The sequence below is a fragment of the Gekko japonicus genome, unplaced genomic scaffold (genome assembly GCF_001447785.1).
Source record: "Gekko japonicus isolate JY-2015 unplaced genomic scaffold, Gekko_japonicus_V1.1 scaffold5, whole genome shotgun sequence".
NCBI classification, from domain to species: domain Eukaryota; kingdom Metazoa; phylum Chordata; class Lepidosauria; order Squamata; family Gekkonidae; genus Gekko; species Gekko japonicus.
Window position 1 is genome coordinate 2048238 of NW_015168652.1, and position 10656 is coordinate 2058893.

The 10656-nt window shown below is 41.0% G+C and overlaps 1 protein-coding gene across 4 annotated transcripts in view; it reads left to right on the plus strand.

Moving 5' to 3' along the window:
* The window catches only part of DNAJC2 (DnaJ heat shock protein family (Hsp40) member C2), a 31504-nt gene extending 20948 nt beyond the window's left edge, over positions 1–10556 (plus strand). For 2 of the 4 annotated variants that reach the window (XM_015415084.1, XM_015415087.1), the window contains exons 10-16: positions 49–198; positions 4364–4452; positions 4539–4608; positions 6825–7009; positions 7553–7653; positions 8981–9088; positions 9584–10516. In XM_015415084.1, the coding sequence (XP_015270570.1) occupies positions 49–198; positions 4364–4452; positions 4539–4608; positions 6825–7009; positions 7553–7653; positions 8981–9088; positions 9584–9840 (960 nt within the window). In that variant the 3' untranslated portion in view covers positions 9841–10516. Of the gene's footprint in view, positions 1–48; positions 199–4363; positions 4453–4538; positions 4609–6824; positions 7010–7552; positions 7668–8980; positions 9089–9583 lie in introns of all 4 variants that reach the window. The other 2 variants (XM_015415085.1, XM_015415086.1) reach the window with 2 other exon arrangements.
* The last annotated feature ends 100 nt before the right edge of the window (positions 10557–10656 follow it).

Here is a 10656-nt window from a genome sequence, read left to right on the forward strand (position 1 = left end):
ATGTTTGTTTGTGCCTTTGGGTGATTCTAGAATTTTCTTTTGTTTCAGCAAAGGCAAGCAGAATTGGAAGCAGTCCGGTTAGCCAAGGAGAAAAAAGAGGAAGAAACTAGACAACAAGCACTGCTGATTAAGAAGGAGAAAGACATACAGAAAAAAGCAATTAAAAAGGAAAGGCAAAAGCTGCGAACCATCTGCAAGGTATCTGGCTTTCATGTGTGTGTCAAGTGCTGTCAAGATGCTTCTGACTTATGGTGACAATATGAATTAATGTCCTTCAAAACATCCTATCGTTAACAACCATTTCCAGGTCTTATAAAATGAGGACCATGGCTTCCTGGATTGAGTTAATACATCTCATGTTGGGTCTTCCTCTTTTCCTACTGCCTTCAAGTTTTGCCAGCATTATTGTCTTTTCCAGTGAGTCTTGTCCTCTCATGATGTGACCAAAGTACAATAGCCTCAGTTTAGTCATTTTAGCTTCTAGGAAGAGTTCAGGCTTGATTTGATCTAGAACCCACTTATTTGTCTTTTTGGCAGTCCACGGCATCCGTAAAACTCTCCTCCAACACCACATTTCAAGAATCTACTTTCTTCCCATCAGCCTTCTTCATTCTTCATTGTATGCCCATATAGTAATGGAGAATACTATGGCATGAATTAAATTGATATTGGTGGTGGCCAGTGGCACACACTCATGGATCCTTTGTAGCTCTTTAATGGCCGCCCTCCCCAGTCTCAGTCTCCTTCAGATTTCTTGGTTGCAGTCTCCCTTTCGGTCGATGATGGAACCACGGAATAGAAAATCTTGAACAATTCCAATTTCTTCATTGTGAACCTTAAAGCTGTGTAATTCCCAGTAGTCATTTCTTTTGTCTTCTTGACGTTCAGCTATAATGTTCAGCTATAATCCTGCTTTGGTGCTTTCTCTTTTAACCTTTATCCGTAGTCACTTCAAGTCTTTACTGTTTTATGCCAGTGTCATGGTATCATCTGCGTATCTCAAATTGTTGATGTTCCTTCCACCAGTTTTCACTCCACCATCTAATCTAATCCAGTTTTCCTTCTGATATGTTTAGATATGTTCTGCATACAGTTTGAAGAGATAGGGAGATAAAATGCATCTTTGTCTGACACCTTTGCCAGTTAAAAACCATTCTGTTTCTCCATATTCTGTCCTAACCGGCCTCTTATCTGGAGTATAGGTTGTACATCAAAACCATTTCCTTTAAGACCAACCATATCTTTTTATGATCTACACAGTCAGTAGCTGTTTGTACATTTGGCTTAAGACCTCTGGTCAATGGAGCTAATAAATGAAAGGACTACACAGTCAAAAGCTTTGCTGTAATCTATGAAAGAACCTGATTTCCTTCTGAAATTTGGCTTTTACCGCAGCTAGATGTTCCATTGTTTCCAGTGGCTGAATCCTTGAACATTGGTTTGGAATAGGAGTGCCCTTATACTGGAAGGGGAAACTTGGATTCCATACCTAAATGACATTTTACACTTTTCATTAAGGCAAAAATATCATCACTATGCAACTTATGCAGGTTATCTCAGTTGGATATGGTTTAAAGAAAAGATGCGAAGGCTGCAATCCTATTTACACTTAGCAGAGAGTATATTCTACTGAGCTTGGTGGGATAAACTTTTGAGTAGCCCTGCTTATGATTGCATTGTAAACTGAACTGCACTAATCAGATGAACAAAATCACTGGTCTTGTTTTCCACCAATCAGATTGCCTTGGACAAACAGTCCTTCGTAATGGCTCTCTAAGGTGTGTGCGTCTGCATGCATGTGTGTACAAATGAAGAGCACTTAACTAGGAATTTTAGCTATTTAGAGAACCACACAAAAATGCTCACTTCTCCTTTTCTTCTCATTGTTTTAACTGAGAGCCTGTTCACAGTGTACCAAGTCAAGATTGCTGACTGCTCAAAGACATATTGCTCCACCCATAATAAATTTCTATATTCTTTTTAAATGTTTGTATTTTAAAAGTAAATACACACTCAATTTTCATATCCACTTTTGCCATTATCTTCATTTATTTCGTTTATTATGATCCATGATGGGCCAACATAAGGACAGAAGCTAAACACAAAACATAAATAAAATAGTAAAAATTCTTAGGCCATTTATAAAAGGATAGAAGTCTCTGCTTCCTTATCAGCTGAGCCAAAACAAAAATCTGGCCACCTTAAGAGTGATTTCATTAAAGCAATCTGCAAGGAGAGTGGACAGCCCTGTAACCAGAAAATTTTCAGGAGGGGATGTTTGGGACGGGGTCAAACAACAGCTGATCACCCTTGGGTCAAGCAAGGAGGCCTTGGGTCAAGCAAGGAGGGTCAAGTGGCACCCTGGGGTCAAGTGAGCAGGGCCCCTGCCTTGGCCTGTATGGTGGGGGAGCTGGAGCATGCTGCCGTGCAAGGCTACCTCCCAGCCAGTCGGCTGGCTGAGGCTGCTCTTGCACTTGCCAGCGCCGAGCGCACACCCTTCCTCACCCACTCTTGTTTGCTTCCTCCGCTGGGCTGGCGGAGCCAGCAAGCCAGCTGCTCTTGCTACTTCCCTCCAGACCAGCAGCCCCAGGCTCCCTCCGCCTTCTGGGAGAGGGGAGGGGGAACCGGGAGATGAAGGGGCAGGGCAAATTCGGAAGGGAGCATTGCCCCAAGCTATTAGCCTGAGAGTGGATATATAAAATTTACCAGATCCTCCTGGAAATTTAGATAAAATAGGGGTAATCTATTGGGAACGAAAATCCTTTTAAAATGAACAGTGAAGTAACACGTGTTCAGCCATTTCCATGGCATTCACTTCGCAAAAATACAAATAGTGGGAATAAGGGATACCTAGATATAGCCTTGCAACAGAGCTAAAGTAGAACATCAAAACAGGCCAATGCTCTGCAATATTTTGAAAATTCTATGGCAAAGAGGTCATTTCCCCTGGAACAAAATTTTGACCATGATTCCCTGCTGCTGGACAAGAGTGGACTCAGGCTCTATCAAAGAGCTGTATCCCAGTTTTTTAAATTATTTCTCTAGCTCCCAGGAGCCCAAGGTAGCATAGAGCTGAAGGAGCAAGCTCATAAAATTGTAATTTCTTCTTAACGGCATCCACCCAGCCTGAATTAAGATTATCTAAGAGAATTAAAAGAGCTAATCCAAGAGGGTTCAAGTTTAACTTGTCAGAATCACACTACTTGGTACCAGTTGTGCGCTTCTAATGAAGCACACCACCCCCAACTCTGATCTGAGGAGGGCATTAGAAATATAGCATGGGACACCAAATAAAGATCTGAGAAAGATAGATAGAATTGCTTCCAGAATCAAAACCAGTTTCTAAGAACATAAGAAGAGCCCTGCTAGATCAGATGAGTGGTCCATCTATTCCAGCATCCTGTCTCACACAGTGGCCAACCAGTACCTCTGGAGTGCCAACAACAGGGCACAGACATCAAGACCTTCCCCTGTTGTTGCCTTCTGGCTCTGGGATTCAGAGGTTTAGTGCCTCTGGATATGGAGTTTCCCCTCAGTTACCATGGCATAAGAACATAAGAAAAGCCCTGCTGGATCAGTCCAATGGTCCATCTAGTTATGTATTCTTCTTTTTAAATGTTTGCATTTTTAACAGAAATACACATTCATTTTAATGTTCATATCTGCTTTTTCTGTTATACAAGAACAGATCTTTCTCTCAATAGAGACCTTCAGTTCCCAATGTTTCTGTCACAACGTCTCTTTGATCAAAACCAGATTCTCTGGGACCAATTCTCTCTTGCATTCTTTTTGTAGATTTTATTTTGCTGCTCTTCCTTTTTGACATTTCTGTGGTAAGCCATCTTAAGGTAGGCAGCACAGAAAACAATTCTTAAGGAGGAATGGTTTTAAAAAGGTGTGAACTTGTCCCACAACTTATGGTGAGTTTGTTCAGTTTCACCTCCAAACATGTCTTGCGGGGTTGTGAAACAGGTGACCGACAATGATCCATCATGATCGTCAACATGTGAAACAGTATTCATCACTGTGGATGCTTCTGGTAGTGAGAACAAAACAATGTGTGAATTGTCCTTTCTAAAATTCTTCAGGTTCTGAACGTGCAAAAGTAAAAAATGAATTTTAACAAAGATCTAAAAAATTGGCATGTGAATTCTAAAAGTAAATTATGCACACCAAGCACAGTAATATTAGGAATATTAGGAAACGAGATCTTGAGTTTTGAAAAGAGAAGTTGGTGCAGCTTCTGAGGAGTGCATTATCCGTGTAGAATATGGCCACAGTCATAAAAGCACTGAAGTAACTGCTTGGAAATTGTGCGCATACCACATTTTCTTGTCTGAAGCTTGTGGTGTTGTGTTTTCAGAACTGGAATTACTTTTCTGACAACGAGGCTGAGTGTGTTAAGATGATGGAGGAAGTGGAAAAGCTTTGTGATCGTCTGGAGTTGGCAAGGTATGCTTTTCTGACCTACACACCTATGTTTTTTGACCTTCAGCTTTCCACTAGATCTGAAATATCGTTCAATAATTTATTTTTAGTCTGCAGTGCTTGAATGAAGCACTTACCTCCACAACAAGGGACGAAGGAAAGGCTGCTGTAGAAAAACAGGTAATTATAAATTATAAATCTTTTGTCCTGTACAGTGAATCAGCATAATGAAACTACCAAGGCAAGCCTATAGAGCCACATGAATACTGAATATGTACTTTATAGTGTTTAAGAAAGAACTTACACTGCAGAATCTTCTAAAGAAGCTGCTTCCACAGCTGAGAATACCTGGTTCCATTGCTCTTGCCAAACCCGACCAAATCTAATTGTGTAACATGCAAGAGACAAAAGCTTTCTAGAGGTTAGCACGTAAACCTTTGTGCACAACATAGTTGCAGTCTTTTTTGTGTGTGAGTAGTGTGTGTGCGTGCGCGCCTGGAAGTCATGGTTGACTTCTGGTGACCCCTAGTGGGGCTTAGACACTTCAGAGGTGGCTTACTATTGCCTGCCTCTACATCCCAGCCTTGGTATTCCTTGGGTGTCTCTCTTCCGAATACTTGCCAGGGTCGGCCCTACTTTGCTTTCGGGATCTGACGAGATTGGGCTTTGCCCGGGCTATCCAGGTCAGGACAACACTACTGCAATCTTGATGAGGTATGCAAGAGGGGAAAATGTGATACTGAACCTCATGGTTCTGTGGTAGAGCATGTGCTTGGCACACAGAAGCTCCTAGGTCCAATCACTGCCATCTCTAGTTAAAGGATCAGGTAACAGGTGATGTGAGACCTCTGTCTAATACCCCAGAGTGCCAGTTGGAGTAGACAGTACTGATCTTGAGGGATCAGTGGCCAGATTCAGTGTAGGACAGCTTCATGTATCTAAAGTGTTGCTGGATCAGACCCACATCCTGTCCCACAGAGGCCAACCAGTTATTCTGGAGACTCAACAGCAGGGCATGGATGTCAAAGCCTTCCTTTGCTGATGCCTTCTGGCACTGGTATTCAAAGGCTTAATGCCTTTGAACATGAAGGTTTCCTTTCATCGTGGTTTTCTTTCATGAAGGTCTCCTTTCATCATGGCTAGTAGCCACTGATGGAGAACTAATTGAATAAAGTAGTATTTCCTGCTATCTGGAATCTTTTGCCCAACACCTTCATGGGGTGCCCCCTGAGTTCAGTATTCTGGGAGAGAGAGAGAGAAAGTTCTCTCTATCCACTCTCTCTGCCCCATGCATAACTTTATAAACCTCTATCATGTCTTTTTCCTAAACTAGAAAGTCCCAGCCTCTTTTTGTAGGAAAGGTGCTCCAGTCCCTTGATCATCTTAGTAGCCATCTTCTTCCCTTTTTCCAGCTCTGGTAATGCCTTTTTTATATATGGGAAGAAAAATTGCATCCAGTATTCCAAATGAGGCCCACCATAGAACTGTACAGGTACATGTATCTATGGTTTCTAGGGGGGAAAGTTCTCTCCGTGTGTGAATATGGTTTGAATGTTACCTATGAGAGCCAGTTTGGTGTAGTGGTTAAGTGCGCGGACTCTAATCTGGGAGAACCGGGTTTGATTCCCTACTCCTCCATTTGCACCTGCTGATGTGACCTTGGGTCAGTCACAAGCTCTGGCACAGCTGTCCTTGAAAAAGAGCAGTTTGTGTCAAGAATTCTCTCAGCCCCACCCACCTCACAGGGTGTCTGTTCTGGGGAGGGGAAGGGAAAGGAGTTTGTAAGCCGGTCAGAGTCCAAGTGAAGGGCGGGGTATAAATCCAATCTCTTCTCTTCTTCTTCTTCTATGTTGTAGGAAAGGAAATTTGTAGTCCCCCAACAAAATGATTATTGGCTGAAAGGAGGAAGACATTCTCAGCAGAGTAGCTAATGTCAGAACTTCAGTATGGTCTGACAGTTCTGAGTATGCGATACAGCAACAAACATGCAGCATACACACACATGGTGAAATCCTCTATAAACTGATGATAAAATTTCTTCTTTCAGTGGCCTTAAGAGCTACCCACTAGAATCAGAAATCAATCCAACTCTTTCTACTACGTGTAAAGTTTTTGACCAAAAAAAATTCTTGTTTAATCATTTTGAAAATTTTATGATCAGACATTCTAGGGTCAGAACAGTTATTTTATTACTCTGCAGATGCTATCTTTTTTTTTAATACAGTGTACTTGCTTACAAATTCTATTTGCATGGGATACCAATCAACTTCTTCTCCTACAGTGATTAGTGGAACAAAATGAGCCTGAGAATTTGAGGCAGTTGCTTAGCAGCTTGGGTGAAGGGTTTTGTTTGCAGAAATTCATTACCAGAACTGGGTTTTTTTATATTCACATAGATAGAAGAAGTAAATGAACAGATAAGAAAAGAGAGAGAAGAAGCAGATGCTCGTTTGCGACAGACAACAAAAAGTTCTGAGAAATCAACCGGTGGAGGTGGTGGCGGAAGTAAGAACTGGTCAGAAGATGACTTGCAGTTGCTTATTAAAGCTGTAAACCTCTTCCCTGCTGGGACTAATTCAAGGTATATATACGTTGGTAAATAGTATGTGTGTATGTGTATAAATTTATATTCTTGCCCTCCCATCCAAAAGTGTGCCATCAAGCCACAGCTGGTCTTTAGCTATTAGATAAGAACGTTCAAGAAATCAGTCCAAAAGTGGTATCTCAGACCTATAGAAAAGGTGTTCTATCCATGGGTCTTTGTAAGTCAGCTGTCAACTAGAATGACTTTATCTTGGCACTTTTCTCTTCAAAAAATATTCCGTGTCATTAACTCCTGGCATGGTGTTGGAGGGAATGAGTTGAAAATCAATGCATTTTCAAGGGAAGTCCCTTCCACCTTCTCTTTTCAAGGATATTGTATGGTTGGCAATTGCTAACTGTACACCTGAAGCAAAATCACTTAGTTTTATTGAATAAAATAATGTTCCGTCCTACAAGCATTTTCATTTGTGGATTAAAAAGATTCCCTTCAAAGGCCATGTTACTTTTTAACTGGTTGAAAGCATGGGCATACTAGTTTCAGGAATATGTGTAAACTTTTCTTTTTCTTGTGCACATGTAGGTGGGAAGTTATTGCCAATTATATGAATTTGCACTCTACTACTGGAATAAAGCGAACAGCAAAAGATGTCATCAACAAAGCAAAGAGCCTCCAGAAACTTGGTATCTTTATCTTTGTAAGATGGTCTGCATGCTTCTATTTTATGTACAACTGAATTGAGCTTTCATTCTACAAGCATAAGCATGTTTTGGTTGCCAATCCCTCTCTCCCCCAATTAAATTGTGAGAGGAAAATTCCTGCACTCCTCCGTTCTATGGCATGTGGCTTGCCTGCATTGCTGCATTGCTGTTAATTCCCCCCCCCCTAATTAGAGGCAGGCCATCAGGTGTGTAATGTGGGCGGGGACTTGCACATGTCCCTTGGTTTGCGCTCTGCTAGAATTTTGGGAAGTGTTGTGATGAACAGCTTGTGTCCTGGGCTTACACAGAAACTTCCCCACCACCCACTGCAATCTGCTGTGCTCCCTGAAATGCAGTTCCTAGGGTCTGTAGAGCCCCAGGATTGTTGGGGGTGGGGTCTGCAGGGGAAGGAGGGAAATATAACACAAGTAGAAATAGTTTAAAGTCTGACACAGTGTAACCTGTTGCAGCAATACAATTCAGAAATTCAGACTATATTGCAGAGATAACTGCCTGTGCCCACTAAAGGCAGGCAATTCAAGCATCATTGTTACTGACAAAAGATACCAGGCTAAGTGGCTCCCAAATGAAAGAGGCAAAGAAAATGTTTGCAGTCTTGTTTATGCTATTCATCTGGAGATGTTGCTTAGCCTGTGCATAATCCATGTGCTCAGCTCCCCTGTTGTATTTGAGGAAGACAAAGAGGCAGGGAGTGCTAAATTCAAAATTAAGAATCATTGATCATGGCCAGGTTAAACCTGAGTAAACATTCGCTAATGGAGGAAGTGGACGGCCTTTCAGTTGCTTTCCCTAGCTCCTGTTGTAGAACAAAATTGAAGACACAGTGTGGTATAGTGTTGAAGAAAGACCTGGCAGACCCTGGTTTGAAGCCCCTCTGCCATAGAAGCTTGCTGAATAGTGACCTGGTCCAGTCACCTACACTCAACCTCAGAGGGTTGTTATAAGAATAAAATGGAGAGGAAAATGATGTCTTTAGTTCCTATTGGGGATCCCATAAATTAAGTAAATAAATAGACACATATGTCCATGACTGATATGGTTTAAATTTCAACTTTTCATATGGGGAAACATGCAGGGGCCAGTATAAACTGATTCTCATAATTTAGCTTAAAAGTAAAAACTTTTTTAAAAAAAATCTGGATATAAACATTCTATAAAGCTCTCTTTACAATGAGCCCATTTAAAACAAGCTTAAGTTTCTAAATGCCAATCCAATTTCTCTGTCACATGTCTGTAGGCCATGGCTTATTTTGTACTGAGATCAGCTAATCAGTCTCTTTTTTCTCAGACCCTCATCAAAAGGATGATATCAACAAAAAGGCTTTTGATAAATTTAAAAAAGAGCATGGTGTTGTGCCAGAGACAGAGATTGCTACACCATCCGAACGGTTTGAAGGTAAATATGAAAGAACTCTTTTTCAGTATTCTGGGAAACAGTTTACTCCTAAACCACACTTTGTTAGGACTGTGCCTACCAAAGATTCTTTTGTATTCTATTGAGATTGGAGTAGCGAGAACCAGGACAGATCTTCTGCACTTTAGTGCCAGTTTGATTTTTGTATGTGAAAAACCACATCTAAATCAGTTGAAACTCTTGGGGTGTCAGATGAGCTGTGACCCATCTGTAGAGGTAATAAATAAATAAACTCCTATAGTCCAGCATTTGTAGAGATTTGGACAGAAGATGTGCTAGAAGATGTTCACACATCTCAGAAGATGCAAAGCTTACTGAACTGCAAAAAAGGCTATTCATTTCCTGTGTCCCAGGAGCTTGAACTAAAGGTAGACATTTGGTGAACTAGAAAGTTACCAGTAGGATTTCTGTAGATCTATCTTTCATACAGGACTTGTGTAACCATTTAATTTTCATATTGATTGCATTCTTCACCAGTACCATTTACAGACTCCTCTCCTTGGACCACAGAAGAGCAAAAACTTTTAGAACAAGCTTTGAAGACCTATCCAGTGAATACTCCTGAAAGGTGGGAGAAAATAGCAGCTTCTGTCCCAGGCCGATCTAAAAAAGACTGCATGAAGCGATATAAGGTAGGCAAATGCTATTCTTGGTTTTACTTTAAGAATATATACATACAGTTAGGCCATTATTTGATTACCAAAACATTATTAGACATGGAGGTAAGTCCTTAGAACACATAAGTGTTCTCTTCCACAACCTTTACTCTCTCTTCTGTGCTATAGGAACAGTAACTTTTCCTTGGGCAACAACATGACCAAAGTTTAACAGCTGTTTGCTGAGAACCATTATTAGCAACTCTACTTCTCTAGATTGCTCAAGATGGCACAGCAAACTTTCATATACTTTTTCTACAGCAGGATAGAAGCCATCCATCTGGGACTGACTGTAGTACACAGTAGTACCACATATAACTCCAGACAACCTTAATTAGGGAAGTTCCAGGGAAATCTGTGCCCTGAGTATAACTGAATTCATGTTAAGGCCTCCTTAGTGATTAAAGGTGAGTGGGTAGGAAGAAGCATCACTACACGAAAAACTGGCCAGTATGTGGGCAGAGTAGGATACTTTGCTTGTGGTCCTCACTTCAGCTGTGTGCTGCTTAGGTTAGAATCCAGCAAGGATGAATGTATAGATCAGTGAGGGCAAAAAGGTCCAAACTCCAGCCAGCCAGAAACAAACAGGACCTGCCCAGGAAATGCTATTAGTTAAGGGAAATTTAGTATGAACAATTTAGTACGAACAAGCTTCTTTCTTTTCTGTTTTAGGAACTTGTTGAAATGGTGAAAGCAAAGAAAGCTGCCCAAGAGCAAGTACAGAATGCTGCTAAAACGAAGAAATGAGATTCTCAATGACAATCTTAATGTGTTTTGTTTTATAATAAAAATGCAAATACAACACCTGGGTTTTTATTTGTTCTTTGGACGTTTGTACAGTTTCACATTTGTAGACCTGAATTTACTTGAAGATTCATTAGAAATTGGTGCAGC